Below are 25,784 nucleotides of genomic sequence, written 5' to 3'. Positions count from 1 at the left end.
CACATTAGATTATTTCTATATTCACCCTTAATTGGATTGTAACACCTTCAGCTACTTAACCTCAATTTCTCAATGCTCTTATTTAGTATGGTGAACAGTCCAGGACAAAAGCCTTCTCTTCCCCTATTCACCTTCCTTATTGTTGCATTAACCCCCTGTCTGTTTTGACATGTTTATATGCAGGCCTGCACCATAGTGCCTTTTTGTAATTGTGCTGTTGGGCCATGGCCTGGACTTGCCATTAATCTTGTGGATCTTTCTCCAATGCACTATTGCCATCAATCATTTCCTGGCAGTAGCTGCGTGCATATCCTAGAAGGTGTAGGGGTGTTTCACAGAAGCAACAAGTACGGGCTTCATACTGAGACAAACACTGCTGTCCTGATTCAGTGATGAGGATAACACATTGAGCAACGTGTCATCAAAATCTCAGCCATTCTGGTCAATTATTCTGATGCTACTTTTTTTTTTTAGTGTTGTAGCAGTTGCTGAACGGCTTATCAAACTTTCATTGATCCAGTTGGTTGCCAATCTTTTCAACATCATAAGTATTTCAAGATGCAGATTTAGAACAGAGTAAAACCAATATCAACTTGGCTTGGTTGCCTTTGAGTTAGACCGTTATGGCCTCAAATCCTACCATGGACTTGAGCACCCGCTCTATGATGATGCTGAAGTGCAGTATTGAAGGAGTACTGTATTATCAGAAGGGCACAACAACAAACTGTTCTTTCGCTTGCTTTATTTATGTTTAAGAATGAACAGCCCCTGTAGACTGCTTTTGGAGATGAAGAGAAAGGAGTTCTCTTGCTGTCTTGGCCAGTGAGCCTTTGGACGCTAAATCAGAGTGTAGTATGTGTGTGACAATTTCTTTACATGCAGAAAACACGCTGATTCACTTGCCAAATTGGTGCGTTAGTTGTACAGTAAAAACTGTTCATTCAGTTTGTGATGCCTAAGGCTGCAGACCTGACTTAATGTGACTTGAATAGGGTTAATCTATTTTTAATTATATGATTCTGCTATTTTTAATCAGTGTTTTGGGGATGGAGTTCCGTAATTTCCTTCCACCTTTTTCGTGTAAATCATTCCCGTACGCAAGAGTGCCGTGATTTTCTGGGTTCAAGTGGGCAGACTTTTCTCCTCCTCACCCCCTCTCCATTCAGTGTTAATTATTTTAAATCTACTTATCCAGCACGAGAGATTAAGATGGGGAATGCTGTGTTATTAATCACTGAGTATCAGGCTTGCATCAGCTACTGCTACCAAGTGTAAAATACTTTTTAGCGTCTACATTTCAACAAGCAAGCTGTTGAAATTGCAATCCAGAATCCAAATCATCCCACAAGCCAATGTACCTGTGTTGGCAAAAGTTGCTACCATTCATGTAACAGGTAGAACCTCTAATGGTAAAACATCACCTAGAGGTGACTTCTTTACAGCTTCTCTGTTACTTTTGTAGTTCGTTAGAGAGGGAGTAAGGGAGAAAGCATGTCGTGTGCTGGAAGATTTGTCCAGTATGTCTAACAATGTGGTAAACGTCAAATTATGTAATGCTAAGCTTCTAGCTCATTTCACAAAAGCAAAGCCAATTGACTTCATTTTTCATCTGGTCGAAGTGTTGACATTTGTGAGCAAGTATTTGGCATTTCTCAACTCTTCAACACAGCTTAATTTATTTTTCGTGGGTCTCTCTCAAATATCACAACAGTGGGGTAAAATACACAGGGAAACTTTACAAATGGAGCATTCATCCAAGGTGCAAACCACGATATGTTTTGTCTCTTGCAATCCTCCACACCAGCGAGGAAGAAATGTTCCATCAGTTGTTAATGGGAGCATGGCAAATGTAATGACGTCAGCGACCTACTGACCCAACTTTAACCCTTTAAAATGCTGTTTGCAAGTGATTAACTTCCTTTTGGTCTAGTACTTTCATATTAAATGGTAGTTTGTTCATGGCACAAGGTGAAGTGTAAATGTTTACATTATTCTTAGTTTTGGAAATGGGTTAGTAGGGACTGGGAGGTGCTGTAAGAAGTAGTGATCCAGAGGCTTCAAAGTGGACAAGAACTCTACCCGGGTCTGTCATTGATTCTCTGACCCACCATGTTTGTGCACATAGTCAGAAGAGCAACCGACACTGGTTTAAATGGGTCCAGCAAAGGATGGTGTAAGTGTAAGATTTGGAAGAACAAAATTTCTAGATGAAATAATCTTTGGACCTTTCCCCAATGTTTACACTTCTGAAGATTTGGTTTAGTTTAGAGATACAGCACTGAAACAGGCCCTTCGGCCCACCGAGTCTGTGCCGACCATCAACCACCCATTTTTACTAATCCTGCACTAATCCCATGTTCCTACCACATCCCCACCTGTCCCTATATTTCCCTACCACCTACCTATACTAGGGGCAATTTATAATGGCCAATTTACCTACCAACCTGCAAGTCTTTTGGTTTGTGGGAGGAAACCGGAGCACCCGGAGGAAACCCATGCAGACACAGGGAGAACTTGCAAACTCCACACAGGCAGTACCCAGAATTGAACCCAGGTCGCTGGAGCTGTGAGGCTGCAGTGCTAACCACTGCACCACTGTGCCGCCCCTAAAGATGTTGGCTCCTTGCTGTGCTATGGCTGTATAGGTTTGGGTAACTCTTCAAAAACTGTCCAAATGACCAATCTTCATCTATGAGAATAGACAGTGAGAGCCCATTGACTATTTGAGTGTGGAGGGCATTGAAAATTTGCAAGATTCAGATATTAATCATTTGAATGCACTGTTGTCCAAACAATTGGATTACAATCTCTCAGAATTTCAGACTGTGGGATTAGGTTTCAACAAGGATTGAATAGAAACTCTTATTGAAATACCCAGAAAACTGCAGCTGTGTGCAATAAGAGCAAAAACAAATAATTTTACTTACTCTGCTCAAGAGGCTCTGAAGTGAAGACTAGATTACGGCTAATTTTGTTCCTCGATACTTCATGCACTGAGTCCTCTCTGTGTTAGTCTATTTTGGCAGCCATAGAAATAAGCATGTCATGCTAAGTGTGTTTTGCGTAGTTTCCCCATTCAGGCAACTCTTGAATACAACATAAATGTCCATTGTTTAACAACATTTCAAAGTGAAGGATCAGTAGTGGATCTTGTTGCAAAAGTCACGTTGCTTATCCACGAGTTGGGTTCAGTGACCTAATGAAACACGTCTGCCTAAAGGTCTCAGAACAAATTCCTACCTTAAATAATGTCCACTGTACACAGTTGACATGATAAACAGGTGTCTGTAGTTTCCACTTTAGGACTTGTCTCTGGTTGAACTTTGCAGGCAAGTTGCTTTTTAGACTGGTGACATGGTCCTCCTCCCTATGGGTTTTATGAAGAGATCCTTTGGGTTTGATAAGACATACATATGTAGTAAGACATTTTGAAAATTGGAATAAAACTTGAGGGGGTGGGGGGGTAAGTTCTATTGTGGCTTTTGTAAAATTGTTGTGCATATGCAGAGGTATTCTTTTTCATTGCTGGGCTCTAAATTGCTGATCAAATGAATTATCACAGACTCTCCTAATCAGTCACATTTTAGATACACGTGCACCTTCCAGTAGCACTGGTGGTATGCATCCATGCACAAGTAGGCTCTGTAGTGTTATATCAGTACGCTGCTAATCTGCTGCCAGATTTACATTTAATACAAGGATGTGGAGAAACCTGGAATCTATGCCCCTGTTTAGCTGTCTGTCAGACCCACATCAAATGCTGGTCTTTGTGCAGATTATTGTATTGGCACCAATATAAAAGTGAGAACTGAAGATATGAATTTTGGCTGAGATATTGGCACAAATCCAACTCTCCCAGGCTGTTGGAGAGTTGCACCAGTAATTAGGTTGAATTTGTGTGGCTGGGAGCAGTGGACCACACATGTGAAGTGTTTCCAAGTTTTCTGAAACACTGGAAGGCACCTATGCATGAGGACACCCAGACATATGATGTGCCTTCTGTGTTTTGGGGGTGTGGAACCCCAATGCTAGTTAAGCATAGTGGATACAAGTAAAATGACTTCACTCGTGGGAGGCTCTTGCACTATTGTCTTGCTGCTGTAGAAGAGACGTTTTACTTTTAAGGCTTTTGGAAATATTCCATACTCAACAAGTTAGTTTAAAATTATCTATTTCAAATCTCCAAAATATTGAATTCCTACTAGTTATTTGTATCTGGCTTTATTTTTAAACAAAAAAAATTAGGGTTACCATTTCTTTAACTTTTCAAAAACTGTGTGATGATTGAAGCTCATAAATGAATCAGGAAGAATATCTAATTCAGCAAATGACAATCTATTATGTATTACAATAGTTATTAAACTGTATGTATGGGCTCATTGCCGTCATTTATCAATTAACATTATCTGTCCCATAGCTGCTATTTTGTTCCAAAAGCTTTATTACTTTCCAATTGCACTGTCCGAGTCCACACAGTGACGACCGGTGATCCGTCCACATTAGTGGATTTTTATTGCAACCTTGAAGGAGACTGTAGCATGTTTTTAAAAAAAAAAAGCATTTGTTTGTGTGTGTGTTATATTACATAATGTACATTTTAAGGAAACTATTACCACGCCGAATTGAAGAAATCTGTTTCTGGCTGGTCATGGTTAATGGGTGCTTTAACACACTCAGAGCACAATGATACATTACTTCATATTGACAGCTCTTTACAGTGATGAGATTATTGTGCCTGGAGATCCCATTCACTTTTCAAAGCTGTAACAAGCTATCAGAAACGTTGAAGGGATGATGAGACAACTCCAGCAGCAATTCCTTGTATTCCTCCTAAGTCCAACTTAACATTCTCAATTTCTTTCTTTCTCGGCCTATTTTCTTGCCTACACTCCTCCTAATACTGAATCTTTGCTGAAGTACAATTCTTTGAGTGCACTCACTTGCCAGCACTTTGCCCAAGTGGTCATTTTTCCTTTTTGTGCCAGCCCTGCGTGCCTTCAAAATAGTAAATATAGTCTAGATGCTTCACAAGAGCATAATTAAAGAGACGGCTGATGTATGGTGTGTTGGGCAGAGGTGAGGGGCATCACAGCCAAGTCTGATCTGTGCCAGACATTCACACATGCATGTTTTCAGCAGGAGTCACTGACTACCAATTGTCAGTGGACGACACCCCCCCCCCCCCCCACCCCCCGCCTCCAAATGAACCCGGCAGTAATGAGAGCAAAGCCCAGTGTTATAGAGCTCTTTACATAGTACTCCTTTTGCAGGCAGGGACTGGACGGAAAGGACCGGCCAGAATAATCTGTTATCATTTACTTCACTGTCAAAAGTGAACTCTTCCTGCATATTAAATATTTATCTGCCAGCCACATACGCAACTACTGCAGTCTGTCAAGTCAACTTGTACCTTTTTTTTTTAAGATAATGGTGTTAATCAGTTAATCAGTAAATCAGTCATCATAACTTTTTTATTTTTTTAAAAAAGAACTACAGGAGTGTTCTTTGAGGCAATGAAAGAAACAGCTCTCCTGAGAACCGCACGATGCATATTGTGTGTTGTGCAGTTTTGATGTAGGTGATGAAACTGTATGTTCCTAGATCTTACTTATCTCAGAGAGGATGGGAAATTTAGCCTCCAGTTCAACTGGTATCTCATTTAATTTGTAGAACGTTGCTTTGTGTTCTGCCAGAGGTCCAGTGAGAATAAACTATTTGTGCTATACTCCCATCCATTGTTTTTCATGCTTATCCAAATTAAATTGCTTCTGCTGCCTGTCTGCCCAACACACTAATGTTTTGGTTGTTATGAAGTTGTTTGCAATTCTCCATGCTGTTTGCCAAAATCCTCTCCTTTTTTGGTGTCGCACAAAATCTGAGACGGTAGTCCCTATACACCAATCCAAATCATTTTTTAGAATTCCTGGCCTACACCATTTCCAACCTGAGCACCATTTTTCCTAACACTAATCAATCAACATTTGTTATGCAATGTAATGTGAAAATACCGGATATTGACCAGTTGTAAAAGGAATATGCCTTTGGCACCAATGTAATTCCCACAGCCATCCAGGAGATATAAATAGCAGAAATAAACCAGGGAAGATGACTTTGGTGAAGCAGAATATTGAGTTCTGTATCTAGAGCTGCTTTTTCCTAAAATACCACATTTAGGATGTGGCCAAAGGGACTATTCCAAAGAAATGGCTCGAGTTGTTTATAAATGCGCAAAGCACTGTTAATCCATTTCATCCCATTCTAAAGTTCTCTGCCTGCCTGTGGTCCCTACACTACAATCGTCTATAGAGTCTAATAAATAATTCTTGTGGTTTTAAATGTTTAAAACAGCTGTTCTGAAATTTGCTGTAAACCTTTTAATTCATTATTGCAGCTAAATCAGTTCATGCCAAAAGAGAGACAAATTTACAACTTGACTATTTTGAGGACACCAGCTGCACTGCAGTTCATTTAGAGGCAAACCCAGTGTTATACAGATTGTTCTGCTAATGTGGCTGTTTTGTGCAAATTTGTTCAAATATAGTCTGTTGCATGCCAGTAGTAATTTTTTCAGACATCCAGAAGTATGTAGTGTGGCTCCTTGCAAAACATAATGGTGATTTTTAATCCCATTGGGTGGACTGCAGGGCTGATTAATGTAGTTTTCAACGCCTTTTTAATTCCATCAAGTGACTTCAAATGCTGGAATAGGAATGTAAATGTATTGGTGAATGTTTTATCTTTACAACATTAAGCACCATTTTCTCAATAATTGGTAGCTGAACTGTCTTCATGAGCTGTAAGACATGCCAAAAGCAAATGGTAAGAGTCTCTCTCCAGCTCCCTCCAATGATTCTGATTGAACAGGGTTCCGGTTTCTGATTAGCTTGTCACTCCTAGATTGCTCACATAGCAGCACTTTGCTTCAAAGTGCATTGGGATGTTGAGAGAAAGAGAGAATGGATAATGTAGTGTTAAGTGTGAATTTGTTCCTTCTTGCACACCATAGAACAGTTTAGATACTAAGTGAGGACAGGATCAGGGGTCTCCCTGCATTCAAATAACCCATTAAAGCTCAATGTCAGGGCTTAAATGGGAATATTGGCCTTGTGGGTGATGGACTGGAAAATGGCCAGCTTACCTGTGGGTGAAGTGTACTCCAGCAAGGCGTCAGCAGTTTCAGAAGAGGGCTGTGGTGTAAATTGCTGAGGGCTGAAGAGAGGCTGTGATGGATGTTGGTCACATGGCCATAGGCTCCCATTTTGGCTGGCACAAAGTCCATTCTGCTGCACACATTTATTCAGAGTATAGATGTTGCAGCATCTATGGTCAGCCCTTCACCATAATCTCTGACAGTACCGCGATAATTTAACTCTCCGCCAGCAATGCTGCATAAACATAAAAGCAAAATACTGCTGATGCTGGAAATCTGAAATAAAAATGAGAAATGCTGGAAATACTCGGGTCTGGCAGCATCTGTGGAAAGAGAAGCAGAGTTAACATTTCAGGTCAGTGACCCTTCTTCAGAACTGACAAATATTAGAAATGTAAAAGGTTTTAAGCAAGTAAAGCAGGGGTGGGGCAAGAGATAACAAAGGAGAAGGTGTAGATAGGACAAGGTCACAGAGAATACCAGAAGGTCATGGAACAAAGGCAAATGATATGTTAATGGTGTGCTGAAAGACAAAGTGTTAATACAGAGAGGGTGTGAATTGACTGTAAAGCACAAAGCACTCCAAGCACAAATATTAAAAAATGTTTTAAAACAAACAGTGGGTAGGCACAGTAGAAACAAACTAACCAAGCTAAAATAAAATAACCAAATAAAGAAAAAATAAAAAAATAACTAAACACAAAAAGTGGGGGGCCGAATGTTCAGTCTGGCAGACTGTAGCGTGCCTAGTCGGTAAATGAGTTCCAGTTCCTCGAGCTTGCGTTGATGTTCGCTGGAACACTGCAGCAATCCCAGGGCAGAGATGTGAGCGTGAGAGCAGTGGGGAGGGGGGTGGGGGAGGCGGTGTTAAAATGGCCAGCAACCGGAAGCTCGGGGTCATGCTTAGGAACTGAGCGGAGGTGTTCCGCAAAGCGGTCACTCAATCTGCAATTCTTCTCCCCAATGTAGAGGAGACCACACTGTGAGCAGCGAATACAGTCTACTACATTGAAAGAAGTACAAGTAAATCACTGCTTCACCTGAAAGTGTTTGGGGCCTTGGATAGCGAGGAGAGAGGGGGTAAATGGGCAGGTAATACCACGGAACTGTCACTGATAGCAGGGGAAGGTGGTGGGGGTAATCGAGGAGTGGACCAGGGTATCGTGGAGGGAACGATCCCTTCGGAATGCTGACGGGGGACGGGAGGAGAAGATGCGTTTGGTAGTGGCATCACGCTGGATGTGGCGGAGGATGATCCTTTGGATCTGGAGGCTGGTGGGGTGGAAAGTGAGGACAAGGGGAACCCTGTCGCTGTTCTGGGAGGGCGGGGAAGGGGTGAGGGTAAAGGTGCGGGAAATGGGCTGGACACGGTTGAGGGGGAATCCTCGGTTGAGGAAAAAGGAAGACATATCAGAAGCACTGTCGTAGAAGGTAGTAAGATCAGAGCAGATGCGTCGGAGATGGAGAAACTTGGAGAATGGAATGGAGTCCTTACAGGAGGCAGGGTGTGAGGAAGTGTAGTCGAGGTAGTTGTGGAAGTTGGTGAGCTTATAATGAATATTAGTAGACAGCCTATCCGCAGCGATGGAGACCGAGAAGTCGGAAGGGAAGGGAAGTGTCGGAGATGGACCATGTGAAGGTGAGAGAAGGGTGGAAATTCGAAGCAAAGTTGAATAGTTTTCTAGTTCTGGGCGGGAGCAGGAAACGGCACCGATACAGTCATCAATGTACTGGAAAAAGAGTTGGGGGAGGGGGCCTGAGTAGGACTAGAACAAGGAATGTTCGACAGAACTAACAAAAAGACAGGCATAACTAGGACCCATGCTGCAGGTACCAATAGCAACACCTTTTACTTGAAGGAAGTGAGTGGAGTTGAAAGAGAAGTTGTTTAATGCGAGAACAAGTTCAGCCGGGCGGAGGAGGGTGGTGGTGGATGGGGACTGGTTGGGCCTCTGTTCAAGGAAGAAGTGGAGAGCCCTCGAACCGTCCTGGTGGGGGATGGAGGTGTAGAGAGATTGTACATCCATAGTGAAGAGGAAGCGGTTGGGGCCAGGAAACTGGAAATTGTCAAAATAACATAGGGCGTCAGAAGAGTCACGGATGTAGGTGGGATGAGACTGGACCAGGGGAGAAAAGATAGAGTCAAGATAGGAAGAAATAAGTTCAGTGGGGCAGGAACAGGCTGAAGCAATGGGTCTGCCGGTACAGTCCTGTTTGCGGATTTTGGGAAGGAGGTAGAAGCGGGCTGTCTGGGGTTGCGGGACTGAGGTTGGAAGCTGCAGAGGGACGATCTCCAGAGGAGATGAGATCAGTGACAGTTCCGTGGACAGTGGCTTGATGTTCGGTGCTGGGGTCATGGTCCAGGGGGAAGTAGGAAGAAGTGTCTGAGTTGACGCTGAGCCTCTGCAAGGTAGAGGTCGGTACGCTGTGTAAACACCCTAGCTGATGGGCATGTTTTAAGGCTCCCAGAGGAGGATATCTAGAGTGTGGTTGTGTATTTAGTCAGTACAGTAGTATGACCATTTAGGACACCTCTTGACACTTTGACTGGTTAACTGTCAAGAACTAATCAATAACGAGTATTACACTGACCCAACAGTGTTTTTAAAAACAAAGGTAATTATAGGTCTGCGGCTTCAATCTGCTGCGGGAGTGTGAAGTGGTTTTGTGGGGTGCCCTTGAGCAGAGAGTATTGTTATTAGTATGCACTTAATAGAATGGGCTTCAATAGAAATTCATTTGGAAGGGTTGTGGGGCAGAGGGGGAATTCTGACTTTTAATAACAAAGGGCTTAACAGCTATATAGAAAAGGCACTGATTACTTAAATTGGTGAGACCGTGTGGAATTGGATTTAATTGTCAATCCAGGCACTCTAAGTACTTGTCACAGTTGTAGTGCTGACTGGATACAGCCATTGACAATTTAGTAACGTTAAGCTTCTAATTTGGATTTAAACCAAGGGCTGCAGAGATATGGAAACTACCTCGTTATCAGGCCATACAAACGCAAATGAATAAAAAGTGCACGTGTACTGACTACTCTTCAGTAATTGGCTGCAGATTGTCATTTAGTAAACCTTGAAGTGATTGCACTGAAGTGATCAGGGTGTAAAAGCAAAATATTGCAGATGCTGGAAATCTGAAACAAAAAGTGCTGGAAAAACTAAGCAGGTCAGGCAGCATCGGTGGGGGAAAAAAGCAAAGTTAACATTTCAGGTCTGTGACCTTTCATCAGAACTGGCAAAGGTTAGAAAAGAATGAGGTTTTAAGCAAGTGAAGGGGAGGAGGGTGGGGGAGAGAACAAAGGGTATTTGATAGGACAGAGGGAGATTAAATAACAACGCTGTCTTGGGACAAAGGCAAAGCGTGTGTTAAAGCTTGTGGTGAAAGACAAAGCATTAGTCCAGAGAGACTGTTAATAGCAGAATAATGAGCAGCTGGAACACTGGAGCAGGCCAAAGACAGAACATCAACGCAAGCTTGAGGAGCAGCACCTCATCTTGTGATTAGGCACTCTACAGCCTTGCGGAATGAACATTGAGTTCAATAACTTCAGAGCACGCCTTTTTAAAATTTTTATTTTTTAACCATGTGCCTGCTTTTCATGTCATGTAGCTGCTCATTTTTCTGCTATTAACAGTCTCTCTGGACTAATGCTTTGTCTTTCACCACAAGCATTAACACACGCTTTGCCTTTGTCCCAGGACAGCTTTGTTATTTAATCTCTCCTGCCCTATCAAAGACCTTCCCCTTTGTTCTCTCCCCGACTCCTCCCTTCACTTGCTTAAAACCTCATTCATTTCTAACCTTTGCCAGTTCTGATGAAAGGTCACAAACCTGAAACATTAACTTTGCTTCTCTCTACACAGATGCTGCCTGACCTGCTGAGTTTTTCCAGCACTTTTTTTTTGTTTGTTTGTTTTTGCGATTTGGATGTAGACACTATTAACGCACTAATTAAATGGAGTATCATGACACCCTTAATTTAAAAGAAATAGAAACTATATTTAATCAAAACAATCTTCTGCACCAACATTTGTTGGCAAAATAGAGACTTTATTCAAAAATTAATCTTTCAAAGGGGAATTGATATTATACTTGAAAAGTTGAATTATTGCTGGGCGATAGGGAAAATGCCTGGGAATGGAATTAAGTGGATAGCTCTTTCAAAGTTACCACTGTGTTGGTGGCCTGTGCTTAATGATTCTGATTACTGGGCAGTTATGCCATCATGGGGTTCAGACAACTGTTCAAAACCACTTGGTTCAATGTACTTTCTTGACATGCAGTGTATTCTGAATGTTGACTGGAACTGAGATAATGGGAATCACCCACAAGATAGTACCTTGGATGGATCACACTGTTGTGCCTCTCCCTCTCCCTCTTCCGCCCCCCCCCCCACCCCCTTTCGCCCTGTCGGGACGCGGTCTGGCAGGTCTCTGCTACTGTCACTGTTAAACTGAAAAGGCCTAGAGAGGGGAGAGAGGGCTAATTTTAGAGCGGGCCTGAGTTGATCAGTTGTGGGAATGCTGTCACTATAATTAACGACTTTCACAAAATGAAGCCATGTGGGATGATGGAAGGGGGCTGTTGCTTGCTGACAGTTGAAATAGTACTCCTCTTCCCTGACTCACGCACCCCCCCACCCCCCTCAGCCCAGTCCAAGGAGCCACAAGGGCCTTCACAGGGGTCACAAACTCTGTTAATGCGAGCAAGTTGCCTGAATTTGCAGACTGTGCACAAATTGCATGGCGGCAAAATGACTTCGCTGTACAAGCCTATTCTGTTATTTGGGAGATCAAAGGTCAATAGCTTTTATTCTATTGGCTGTCTACAAGCATAGATTCTTACAACTTCATACCCTGTTACTGTGACTGGCTAGAACCAGTGCTTTGCAGCGAATCTGGAGCCTTTTTTAGTTGTCCAAATAATATTCGATTCAAAATTTTTCTTGAACTCCGGTGAGAATAAAGCAATTTGAAATGGAGGAAAAATAGATTTAAAATCTTAACTGTTAATTTAGTTCCTTTTGTGTAGATTCTTGAAAAGAGAGGATTACTGATTGCTATGACCAGTGGTAGAAATCAACCAATCCTATCGCAGAATTTGAGCACAGTCCAATCCTGTAGAGTAATGTTCCCTCATCTAATTCAATCGCAGAGTTATCATTCCATCAGTGACAAACAGCCAACCTATAATAATCTACCCAGAGAAACTTGGTGATATGCTTTCAAAGCATATCCCAGCTACTGGACATTTCTACACCCCGTATTCTTGTACTGCACCCATACTTTGTTTCACGCTTTATTTTCACTCCAGCCTCACACCCCAGTCTTTCCCCAGCCTGATACATCGTCGTCTCTTCCAATGACTCCCAAAGTCTCTCCCCCTCGTCCTCTCTCCACATATTCTTTGGCAGTGTGGAACCCATGAGTATCATCAATGTTGACTCCATATTACCCACATGATCAGGCAGGCAGACCTCCATGTAATGCCTCATCTTACAGCCTAGCACTCCCTCAGTACTGCACTGGAGTATCCATGTGGATTATATGCTAAAGTCTCGGAAGTGGGACTTGTACCTGCAACCTTCTCACTTAGTTAAGTGGTGCCAAGGCTTATGCTCCCCATTGGTTCTAGGAATAATTTATTTAAATATGTGTAAATAAACAGTAAGGAATGAAACACATTGTATAAATTACTTTTGAAGTGTAGCCACTGTGAAGTTGGCAAACGTGACAGCTATTTTGTGCACAGCAAGGTCCTCTAATTGGCAATCATAAATTTGCCGATCAAATATGCTAAGATGATCAGGAGACATTGCATAGTGTTGGAGTTTCACAATGTATCTACTGTGTGCGAAGTGGCCAGCAATGGCATTCATCCACACCTGAGTCTGTTACACTAGCAAGACAGGCAGCCCAATGCATTACTGTATAGGACAGGATCCTGAACCCAATCCCCCCTCCCTATTCTTGCATGACAGCACCTGTGATCAGAGTACATCAATGAGGGTCACGGAGGGAATCCCATTGGATTTAATGTATCTTTATATCCTGCTGATCAGAAGCATTCTGAATACCCAAATCAATTATTCAATCACCTACAGCTTATTTAAAAAAGTAAGGAAAATAATTGAGCCCTTGGCTGTGCTCTGAGACTGGAGCTGGGTTGCTTTTGTGCCTAAACAAATCTTAAACAATTAATTTGAAAGAAATTTCCTCTCTTCCCACCCGGAAGATATTCCAGGGCTAGGGTACAGAATCTTGCAGATTACAATATCCTATACATATATTGCTGAAAAGTCTGTGCTTCCAGGGGGCGAAATTCCTCCTTTTCAAAAAGAAAATAGCAGTGTGCCCACTTTTTTTTCCCTCTTTATTTAGTGAGCTGCTAACTGAAGTGCAGAAAGCAGTGGTTTTAAAATGGTCTTGGTTTCTAAGGGTATATAGCCTGGGATTTTCGTTACTTGCAAATCTCTGATTTTAATTTTTTTTCTCACCCCTAACCCCAATGTATTCATTTTAATGGATGGAAAATTATGGCTTTGGAATTGGAGGAAATCCCCAGCCGTTCACTGGTCGGGTTATGGAACTACAGGCTCGAGGGTCAGGTGTCATTTCTGTTGTTGAGTAAGATTATGCAACTTAATTTTTTTTTAAAATGTATCTATTTCCACCTTGTTGCTGCCAGCTCAGTAGTCAGGGTCTGAGCGTTTCATAATTGCATAATGTAGCAGATTTTCAGTGAAATGGAAGGTCCCCAGTAGCTTGAGTTGCAACGACTGGGAGATCACCCATTCAGTCCTCCCTATCCCCATGTGGTGATATTGCTGCAATATGTTCATTGTCCACCATGGCTCAGTTGGTAACACTCTAAAGGTAATGGGCTCAAGCCCCACTCCAGAGACTTGAGCAGATTCACTGGATTTGGATCGGCCATTTAACACTTTCTGTCTTCTTGGGTGGGTGGATGTATATGATCCAGTGGCACTGTTCAAAAAGGAGCAGAGAAGCTCTCTCCAGTGTTCAAGACAACATGTTAACCCTCAACCAACACGAACAAACAGATTATCTGTTCATTTATCTCATTGCTGTGTACAATTTGGCTGGCACATTTCTCTATGTTGCTGCACTACACTTCAAAAGTAATTTGGCTCCAAAGGGCTTTGGACGTCATGAGTTTCTGAAAGGTGCTGTATAAATAGAAGGTCCTTCCCTCCTCCTACCTTCGCCCTCTTAGCCCCCTTGCTCTTCCAATCCTTTCCACCCTTACCCGCTTGGGGACTATCAACCAGGGTTCCCCACTCCTGATTGTTAGCTAGTGACCGCTGCTGGAAGTGCATGTGTGTGAAAGCTTGGTTGAGGGCAAGTTTGGACTTGGCTGGCCTGCAGTCTGAGAATGAATTGTTTGCCAGCAGTCACACAAGAATGGAGTGTCTCTGTGAAAGTGAGCAGCAGGAACAGATAACACTGAAATATTAGTAGTGATGGCAGCCTCCTCAGTGTTAAGTACAGAGTAACATTAGCAGCTGCTTTAGTGATCCCTTCTCTTTTCCTCCCCCCCCCCCCCCCCCACCACCCCCCTGCCATCCCCATCCCCCCAAACAAACTACCCAGTGCAAATGTGCAGGTCAAAGAAACATGTACTTTAGAATTCACAAAACCTAATAAGCTGTACTTGAAATTGTAAAAGAATTATTTATTGCAATCTCACCAATGAAATTATATTGTGCGCCTCCATAGGGGGTCTTAAAAATGTTTGGAATATAATTTATGCACAGTAAGTCTTTTACAGCACAAGAATATCCCTTATCTAACTTTTTTTTTAATCAAGCTATTTTATAGTTTTCCATCCACTTCCCCCTGTTGGATTTATTTGAGGTGTATCCCATTTGCAGTGAGTTTATGTCATCATGATCTGGGCCATTGCTCTTTTTTTCCTTCTCTCCCACATTTTACTTTAGTTTCCTCTCCTACCCCATCCCATACTGGCATAGGATTCCATGGGGCATCAATCAGCTCCTGTTCAAGATTCTCCACTGACTGCCCAATCTTTGCATCTAAAGCTAGACTTTTTTTTAAATCAGGTTATTTGACCACAGGACATTGTAGCCACCCCCCAAAACCTCTCCTTGTTTGCTCGTCACACATTGGCATCAGCTAATCTAAACTGAGCAGAACAAGTGGAAAATACCAATCGGTAATAGGAACCTGGGTAGGAGTTTCCCTTTCTTGACCAATTTTACTTGACCTGGTTATAGGCTGAGATTGGCGAGCTTGGCACAGATTGGAGTCTCAAGTTACCACTTTTTGGGGAAGAGTACCTTAGTGGGCGGTGGTGTGGGGAGGGAGAGGAAAAGAGGCAAAATGATTTTATTTTTTACCTTTTTTATTCAAGCTATATTTTGGCAGCACAGTTTACAAAGAAGGTTTTGTGGAAGTTATTAGTGCATTGAGCTGCATGAAAGATTTACTGCTCGCTATAAACCCAGTCACACACAACTGCTGTTTTTGATGGTTAAAAGATCTCTATAAATACAAAATAAATGCTGATCCATCTGAAGACAGTAAGGACATAAAAATTAATGATTCTTTTAATCCTTATTTACTGAAATGGAAGAAACAAAATTTAAATGTTTGGGGAAGAAAATATTTAAATCCATACCAGCACTGCTGACATCTCTGGAGTTAGTGTGGGTAATTAACGACTGCATTTGGGGACCGGATAATCAGCAAGAGTGAGCTGTTATCCTCATCTGTAAAACAGTCAATTGACAGGTTTTAAGTATTGGCTTACCTAAATGTAATAATTTTAAAATTGGAGCTCATTATTACCACAAGCAGTTCAGCAAAAATATTAAATTTTTTGAGGATGTGCTGGTAGCTTTGGGTTGCGTGAAAACATTCTTTCCGTGCATGCTGCCCTCTTTTTTTTTAAAAAAAACAGTCTTGCAGGCTGGCAGCATGAAGATGTAGGCCCACTCATATTGAGATAATTCTTGACTGGTCGAATTGGGATGTTTTGGACCACATGTCCTTGTGCATTCGGAGCTCCGCAATTTCTGTCTGTGTGTTTACACGCTAATAATATCATTGTGACCAAACTGGTTTCCAACGTGGTGGCTGGAAGTACAAGAAGCTAACTTTTACTTTGAATCCTTGACACCACATTTAGTAAGACTTCGATGAGCCAGTGGACCTTTAAAAATAGCAGGACCAATATCTGGAAAATTGGGGTACCAACTCTGGTTGAACATGTCCTGGGAGGTTTAATCACATGACCTCAACACCAACCACCCCATCGATCCTATTTTCTCCATCTCTTACATTTTTAGAACTAATAATAAATAAGTCTTTGAAGAGAATGGGTGGGGGGTGGGGGAAAGAAATCGTCTCCATTTATTTTTAACCCCCCCCTGACTTTTCTGGTTGCTCGCAGCATTGTCCTGCATATCGATCTTCAAATCTTGGAAAGTCCAGGGCAATCCTGGAGGGTTGGCAACTCTCATGGAAAATCTGACTGCATTGTTTGTGTGAAAAGACTGAACGCAGTGCAGCTTTATCCATCTGTATGGTCTGTCAGCTCTCTGTGGGGTTCTAACAAGAATGTAAAACAGAATTGGATTTCTGTTTTGAAATGGTATACTTTCCAGACAACTAATTAATAAGCAAACTTTTCTTTTTTTGCCCCCACTGTGATGTGCTGGATTCTGATTTAAGTTAGTGTGCACTTCAGCAAAATGAGTGTAATTCATTGTGTAAAGCTCGTTGAAGATGTGTATAAATGCACCATTATTCTGTTAATACTGAGAGAATCTACCTCTCACTAGCGAATTTACCATCAGCACAAAGGAAAGGCAATAAAGGGCCACCGATCTTCTATTAGCTGCATATTAAATTATTAGTGTTGTACACAGCCTGTGCATTTACCAGTTCTTCTCTCTTTGTTTCAGTGAGGGCGTGTTTAAATGTCCTGAGGATCAGCTTCCACTTGACTACGCAAAGGTAAATGACCATCACAAATGCAAATTGCCCTTTCCTCACAGCAACTATTAGGTAGTCTGAATTAGTCAATGTAATTTGCTGCGATTCATCTGCCCGTTCAGTATAGCTCCATAGTCTGTTGAGGGCCCTTGTATCTGTGTTACCTTGGGGGTCCTGCTGCTGCCTTTGTCATCTTTATTCTCTACAGCACTCAGCTGCAGCTCTGGTAATTGTTGTAATGAGCATGCCTTCAGGCTTACCATCGTCTTTACCCTTTTTATTGTGCAGCTTACAAAAGCCTTTTTTTATGATTGTCTTCCTGGTTGGCTGTTCTGCTCTGTTGAATGAAGAAAGCTGTTATGTTTTTCTGCTGTCTTCCCCCAGTGTTTTCTCCAGTACCTTTCCCATGTGACTGTTCTTTCTGTGTGCTCCTAGATAGCTAGTTCGGGCTATTGGGCATCGCTGTGAGGGCCAAAAGTCCTACCCTTGCTTCAATTACACATTTCCAGTAAGGTGGCATTAGAGACAGGCCCTTTATTTTTCTTTTTTTGTTGGCTTCTTTCCTTACCCTCATTGTCCAGGGCCATTGAGGGCAATTGTGACATTCCCAAGCCGGCACACACCATGGATTGAACCTGGGACCTTCTGCTCTGGAGAGCCAATATCCCACACAACTGGTGCAGTTATCTCTTAAACCACTGGCAGAAAGCTCACTCTGTTACGTTTTTATAATTCTGTTTTCATTGCTATTTTTGGGCGCACTCATTCCAATTTCTCATTTTCTCCTGACTGCTAAGGTTTGCCCTCATTTTATTCCTGGGGCGGGGGTGTAGAGAGTGGAGAGTTGAAAATGTGTGTAAGGATGGACTGATTTCAAACAATTGTTGCTCTGCAAGCTCCCCAGTCTCTCGAGAAAACTGTAGAAAATATAGCCAAGAGCAGGCAATTCACCACAAGTGAATGGCCAGTTTGTTAAACTATTTGACAATTGGCATTTTCCCAAATTATTTTGACGGCAATAATAAATACTTAGTTGTTTGACCAGAAATTGTGAAGAGCTGAAAAGCTATTTAGAAAAATAGATATAGTTTTTTCCTTAATGAAATGTGACATTTCTTGTAGTTCAAAGTTGTCCTGTTAAGGAGCAACATTTCTTCAGGATTTTATGTGTTGCCCCATAAATCCAATTGGCTTAAGAAACCTTTACAGTATATCTTGGAGTTGTGAACAAGGTTTCAAACAATGATGCTCTTGACAAAAGGCCCACTGTTTTAGTTTTATTTAATCTGTTAAGAGCCCATTAAATTGCATCTGACTTTCAGCTAAAGAGCCAGGCTCAGCTTCTCCTGAAAGATTCAGTCAGCTGGAGCAGTGGGCATTTGTCCTGGTGGTTTGCAAGGATTGAAGACTGTGTTTATTCTAAACTCGCTACTTGCCTGCTTTCGCCCAGTGTTAAGGTGCCAAAAGGAACTGCGATTGAAATCACTTTTCATTCATTCAGTTGGTAAGATTGAAAAATTAGCACACTGAATGTGACTATTTGTCAATAGGCACTTGAATGCACTTTGTGATATTGCTTCCTTTATTCCATCTGAGCTGGCAGTGAAATCCCAATTCACGGAGAGATGGTGGGAAATGCATCTTTTGTACTGCTTCTATTAATGCAGATGTTCCCTTTTTTCTTTTTGTTCTCCTGTACCTCATCAATCTCTTGATATTAGACGCAGTTTCATTTCCTCAAACATGTGTTGCAGGAATCATTCTTTGAAGTTCTTTTTAGGTTGTAATCCTCACATGTAGTTAAGTTCATGTTTTAAAATGGTTCCCTCCCCACCCCCACCCCCACTACTGTCCAAATTGTAAATCTTTCTGCTCTCTCCCTAGCCTCAACTTTTTTGTTAACTTTGAAGTGAGGGATGGACTTTTATATTTCCTCCCCCTCTCCTTCCATTCTCCCCTCTACAGGCTGATGGCAACTGTATCTTTGCCCCTAAGGGAACAAATCTCTGAGTCATGGACTATCTACTTTCATCTTGGCCCTGATGCTTTCTCCGGGTGTGATTCTTGCAGGATTATGTCTGTAGATTGCAATTCTGCTATAGATATTAGATCTAGTTTCCACTTGGAGCTTCAGTTAAAGACCCAACTAAAAACGGCTGAAACTCTAAACTGAGGCAGACTTGCTTGACTATAGACTCCAAAACAAATGCAAAATACTATAATAAAACCAAGAAATGCTGGAAATACTCGGGTCTGGCAGCATCTGTGGAGAGAGAAGCAGAGTTAACATTTCAGGTCAGTGATCCTTCAGCGCTAGCAGATATTAGAAATGTGAAAAGTTTTAAGCAAGTAAAGCGGGGCTCGGCCAAGAGATAACAAAGGGGAAGGTGTAGCTAGGACAAGGTCACAGAATAACCGACCAGAAGGTCATGGAGCAAAGGCAAACGATATGTTAATGGTGTGTTGAAAGACAAAACATTAGTACAGATAGGGTGTTAATAGACTGAAAACTGAACAGCCACAGGTGCCCCACCTCCGCTTTACTTGCTTAAAACCTTTCACATTTCTAATATCTGCTAGTTCTGAAGAAGGGTCACTGACCTGAAATGTTAACTCTGCTTCTCTCTCCACAGATGCTGCCAGACCTGCTGAGTATTTCCAGCATTTCTTGTTTTTATTTCAGATTTCCAGCATCCGCAGTATTTTGATTTTATTTTATGCAAAATACTATAGATACTGGAAACCTGAAATTAAAAACAGAAAATGCTGAAAGCATTCAACATCTCTAAAGAGAAACAACAGAGTTAATATTTTGGATCAATGAACTTTCATCATTGATTGTAGACAACCTGAGATTCATTAAGGTTAATGGTCTGTGTTCAGCTACCTGGGTCCTTTTTGTTTTCTGGTTATGTTAAGGGCAAATGAGCTCTGGCTTTAGCTTGGGTGGAAAAGGCTGCTTGCAGCAGAGCAATACACACTTGGAAATTTCCAAGTTTGATCCCTGCTCTATACTGCAACAGCTGATAGTAGCCTGGGGCAGGAGGGGCATTACAATTGGTCTCCGTTCCCCTGGAGTAGGGAGTGGGGATTCATGGGAACATAGTAAGAGCGTGGCAATTTAGTCCCTCAAGCCTGATCTGCCATTCAATGAGATCATGGCTGATCTGTATCTCAACTCGGTTTGTTTACCTATCTTGGTTCCATGTCACTTCATGCTCTTGCCTTCCAGAAATCTTATCTATCTCAAAATTGAGATTTTTAGTTGATTCCCAGTGCCAACAGCTTTGTTTGGAGGGGTGGGAGAAGAGTGTTCCAGATTTCCACTACCCAGAAACTGAAACCACGACTGTTTGTTTTCATCTCTAGCCTGCAGGCCCTGTGGCCAATTGTTTCACCCAGCAGAGATCACCCTGGACGTTTCTGCAACAAACTGGATGCCAGTTTCCTTTGTTTCCATCTTCTGGCCCATGACAACAAGTGAATCCACACTTGGTGTGGGCATGTGATTCACCACAAGGCTGAAGCTATTGGCCAAATGTCCATTATTGTCCAGACTACTGTTGAAGATTTTGCAGTTTGGTCTTCATTTAGGACAGGAACTGATTTGACTGTGTTCTTTCCCAGCCAACTGCCTCCTTTTCCCCCACACATCATAAAATAACTTGCCAACGCTCACTATCCAGGATTCAGTATGAATGTGTTCAAAATTGAGGGGTTTTGATGGAGCAGATTGAGAGGAACTGTTTTCCACTGATGGGTGGGTCAGTCACCAAAGGACACAGATTTCAGACCATTGGAGAGTTTTTTATGTTGCGCATTATTGCCTGGAGGTGGTTCAATTCCCAGTCCATCACAGCATCTGTAGATAATCCTTTACTGGCTTCAGTGTCCCAGGCTAGGCAGAACAATGAGAGCAGTTTGCTAGTCCTGATTGTGGGGCCCTCCTAGAGTGTGTGGTCAGGGTTGCATCCAGCTGTGCTTCCCCAGATAATTGAATATTCTGCTGTGAATTGATATCCAGCCTGGCATAATGAGAAGTGGCTATTGGGCATGGTTACTGAGAGCTGCTGCTGTTCATGAAACAAACCACAGCATGAGCTGTTGCCTTCGGAAGAAGTGGAGATGGGAGGGGCAAGAAAAATAATCGCGAGCCACATTTACGTGCTTGACTCACTGAGCTCTTGGGTACACGCAATTATCTTTGAAAGCCCCTAGTGTGTCACCTTCCTCCTCCTGCCAGTCTGTGCTCTGTAATGATGCAGGATGAATAGGATGGTTTTATTTTGCTTTGTTTTTACATCAAACGCAACCTTTCTCCCTCTTTTCCCCACCCCCCCACCCCCACAAACTTCCTTTCTGGCCCTGAATGAATTTGTTCTTCTTCCTGTGGACAATAACGTTTCTGTTGGGGTTCCAATGTATTTCAACAGGAAAAGCCACAGTCTGTTTGAGTAAATGCTTTCGGGTTGCTTAGCTAAAGAAACTGCTGCAGCAGCAAATCACCGAGCCACAAATTGCAGGGAAATGAGGTAAAGGCAAAGAATCTGAGCATGAATGATGGGACTGTCTTTCCACATCAGATCTCTTGTGAGAAAGCTGATTTTGGTACTTGTTTCCATCATCCTTTGGCATAAAGGCTGACTCTTGTAAAAAGGAAATCTGTCTGCTTATTCCCCCGATAGGTAGGGTTATAGATGAGACAGACACACTTGGAATTTTTCTCTTGCCCTTGCTGTGGCAGGGATAAGTGGCTGCATGATGTTGGTGTGCAAATTAATCGGAAATCATGTTGGGTCAAAATAGTTATGAAAGGCTTGAGGTGTTCAAAAAATCATTTCTGTCTATCTTAGATAGCCTTTTCCAAGCGTGCCTCCTAATCAGCTGGGTATGGAGTGTGTTGTTGATGTTGTTGTCCACAGCTAAAGACTACCTCATGTTCTTTAATTTTCCCTCATGTCCCAACCCTGCTGCTTCAATTCTATCTAAAGAAAAGAGCCTTTCACAACATCAGAATGCCCAACAATATATCAGTCAATTAATTACTTGGCATAGTTATGTTTGTAAGGTAGGGAAACGGGCATAGCAGTATCCCACAAGCAACTAGGAACAGAAGGAGGTCATTTAGCCCCTCGAGCCTGTTTTACCATTCAGTGAGGTCATGGAAGATTTGTGACCTAGCTCTAGATAACTGCCTTTTCCCCATATCCCTTAATACCTTTGGTTAACACAAATCTATCAATCTCCGATCTAAAATTAACAATTGATCGAACATCAATTGCCATTTGCGGAAGTGTTCCAAAATTCTACCACCCTGTGCATGTCCTAATTTCACTCCTGAAAGGTTTGGCTCTTATTTTTATGACTATGCCTCCTAGTCCTAGACTTTCCAACTAGCGAAAATGCTTCCCCTGCCCCCAGTCTACCTGATCTGTTGCCTGTAATATCTTGAAAACTTCGATCAAAGCATGCTGTAATGATCTAAATTCCAAGGAATATAGCCCTAGGTTGTTTAATCTCTCCTCGTAGTTTAACACTTGGAGTCCAGGTATGGGATAAATGACTGGATAATCTCTTGGTGATTTTTTTCTGTCCACTTGGGAGCGTGGACAGGCCTTCAGTTTAAAGTCTCATCTGAAGGATAGCCTTCTGATTGTGCAGTTCAGAACTGCAATTTTTAAATGTTCGCTTAATCTGATTTTGATGTTGATTTTGAGGGTGGGAGAACCCAAAAAATTGCCATGGCATCGAACACCCCCCTAGTCCAGCAGATGGGTTTCACAGTTCTTCCCAAAAAGAAAGCACCTTCAACAACGTAGCACTCCCTCAGTATGTCACTCAAGATTAAATATAGGTCTATGTCCTGAAAACCCATAATGGGCCTGAAACCCACAGCCTTCTGACTCGAGAGTTGGAGTGCTACATTAAGTTGACACCGTCCTTAGACAACCTGAGCAAAACCGGCAACTTGCCTCCTATAGGGACACGAGTAAGTCATTCAGCCCTTCGAGCCAGCTCTGCCATCCATTAGATCATGGTTGACTTGCATCTTAACTCCATTTTACTGGCCTTCGATCCATATCCCATGATACTCTTATGTAATAAAATCTGTCGATCTCAGTTTCCACAGCCTTTTGGGAGCAAGAATTCCAGGTTTCCACTCCCCTTTGCATGGGGGAAAAAAAACAGAGAAGCCCACTGTTTCCCAATAGAGGTTGGGATCTGTGCTTGTCACTCCAGTACTTCAGTGTTGCTGATTCTTCCATTACCTTTTCACCCACCACTCCTCTCCAGCCCCAGACACTCTTCTGGCTTCTTATACTAATTGTCCATTGTATAGTCTTCCAGTGAAATGTTGATAAGACCCCCATCCATTCAAATTACCGGAACGTATCAAAAGGTGCATTGTCAGCAGTTGATCCTGAGACAACGTAACAGCCTTTCATCGGTGATCAAGTTAGGAAACACGCACAACTCCGGGACCTACCACAAACCGTATAAATAAGGCCATCACAAAACCCTTTAGAATTGAGCACAAATAACATAAATAAACCCTTTCCCATTGCCAACAGTCCCTTTTCAATTTTCTAATTTCATTCTGGCAGAACTCCTCATTGAGCGAGTCCAATCCTCAGCTTGACTCTAAATAACAACCAGCTTTATTCAAATAAGCGTCAAGGTTCTGAATCTGTTTTGTTTTCCCAGCTTTCCACAGTCAGTATTTGCCTGTTGAGTGAGTGAGGTGGGTTTTGATGCTGCTCTTAGGTACTTTCACCCTGAAAGTACCTGGTACAATTGAGGGAGCAGTGGATCAGTTTCCCCTTTCTTTCACATCAAGCAGATTAGTACAATTCTATGTCTGTTCTGTGGTAGCTGCCTGGAGAGTAGAGTTCTGTAACGCTTTGTAGTGGTGAGGGCCTCCGGAGGTTGAACTGACGCCAGTGATGGGGAGGGAACTGGGGCATAAGAGCATTTTTTATTCTCAAATGTTGGCTTAACGGCATTTTTTTCATCTAAGTTAAAGGCAGCACTCTTTTCTTAACTCCCTTTCACTTTCCCTGCCCTGCAGCTGAAGTGATCATTCAAAGTCAGAAAGGGTCACACAGTATTACTTGAACTGTAGAAAAGGTTATTTGAAATTTTTTAAAAAAAAAACAAGTACAGTTGTGAGGGGCTGAGACACATCTTCCCATCCTTCCTCCCCCACAAAATAACAAGAGAAGATCCTGGGCATTGGTGGAGGGGGTGGGGTGAATCATTTATCCTATTAACTGGGCTGAAACATAACAGAATGGATCAAATTATTGTGTAGTGCATAATCCAAGCCTTGCATAGGTTAATAGTTAGCCTATCTTAAACGGCTGGATATGGTGTTAGGTGAAGTATGGCGTGGAGGAGGCGCACGTGGAGCATAAAAGCTGGCATAGACCTGTTGGGCTGAATGGCCTGTTTTCTGTGCTATACATTCCATGCAACATTTAAGCATCCTAAAGCTTTTAGGCTTGGCTGGGAGACACAGCTGATAATAGCTGATGTTGCAAGTATTCTCTGGCCTCATCACTCAGCGTAAGATGTGCCCCTACACCCCCAGATAGTCTGCACTGTAATTTAAAAAAAAATTCATGCATTTCTTGCCAATCTGCAGAAAACTAATCAAATGTATTCCAATCTTTAATTCGACGCAGCAGGCGCTGTGTGGCTGCAGCCCAGATAGTGGATGAATGTAGATCTTGGAGATGGCTCCCCCTGAGGGGTTGGCATTCTTCAAGGTAGGGAGCCAGACCCATATGACCTGCGGCCAAACACTAAGCAGATTCATCGGTGTGAAGCTGCCAGTGATGTCTTTTTAAACTGTGCAGGTTTTATTTTCTGTCTGGCTGTTTTGGTTTTATCTCCAGTTACTTTATGCCAAGTATATTTATAGTACAATTAATTAGATGCCAAGAGTTCAAATTGTGTGATGAAGATGTCAGCCTTCATGTTCTTGTGTCAAGATTCAGAGAAAGGGAGCTTGGATCTGCCACCGGCTTTGTGCTGTTGCAAATGCACTGTGCAGCCCTGTGGTATACAGCTGGCTTTGTGTATATATACCATAAACACACACGCATACTTTTTTTATATGATATACAAGAGCCGTCGATGACTGAGCGTTGCAGACTGGTGCATTCCAAGAAGCAGGACTATGTGCTGAGGGACACACTTAAAACTTGGGGCAGCTGCTGCAAGGCTCAATGGGGAGAGGCCACTGTATAAGGCCCCCTGCCGTAGTATACCGCGCGGCTGGAACCTGTGTAAAACCCCTCGAGCTGTATGCAACAGTGAATGTTTGACATGGAATGTAAATGTAGACTGTAAATATAACCTGTAATGGCAAGTGTAGTGAGGTACATTATGTTGTGTATTGAAAGAAACTGATCTGAATTGTATTTTATGGAATGTCCAGTTTTGAACTGTTATGTAATGTACTTACAGACTTTGTGAATAAAGTATATTTTAGGGGAAGAAAAGCTGACTTTTGTATACAGTGCTGCCAGTGAAATTGGATAAAATTCTCAGTAAGATGACATGGGTGGTTTATCTTACCTGCCTTTAAAGCTCTTGGAATTACCTGCCAGTGATTCTGTGCATATTCTTAGTCTGTGCTACAA

General features: G+C 42.3%; 1 protein-coding gene across 1 annotated transcript in view; it reads left to right on the top strand.

Moving 5' to 3' along the window:
- Nucleotides 1-25,784, top strand: part of LOC137346517 (TNF receptor-associated factor 4-like) — an 89,440-nt gene that overhangs the window by 46,014 nt on the left and 17,642 nt on the right. The window contains exon 2 of the mRNA XM_068009986.1: nucleotides 17,106-17,157. Coding sequence (XP_067866087.1) covers nucleotides 17,106-17,157 — 52 coding nt within the window. The remainder of the gene's footprint in view (nucleotides 1-17,105; nucleotides 17,158-25,784) is intronic.

The sequence above is a fragment of the Heterodontus francisci genome, chromosome 30 (assembly GCF_036365525.1).
Source record: "Heterodontus francisci isolate sHetFra1 chromosome 30, sHetFra1.hap1, whole genome shotgun sequence".
Classification (NCBI taxonomy): Eukaryota; Metazoa; Chordata; class Chondrichthyes; order Heterodontiformes; family Heterodontidae; genus Heterodontus; species Heterodontus francisci.
The sequence above is the reverse complement of the archived record's forward strand: the minus strand, read 5'-3'. Positions and strand labels throughout refer to the sequence as shown.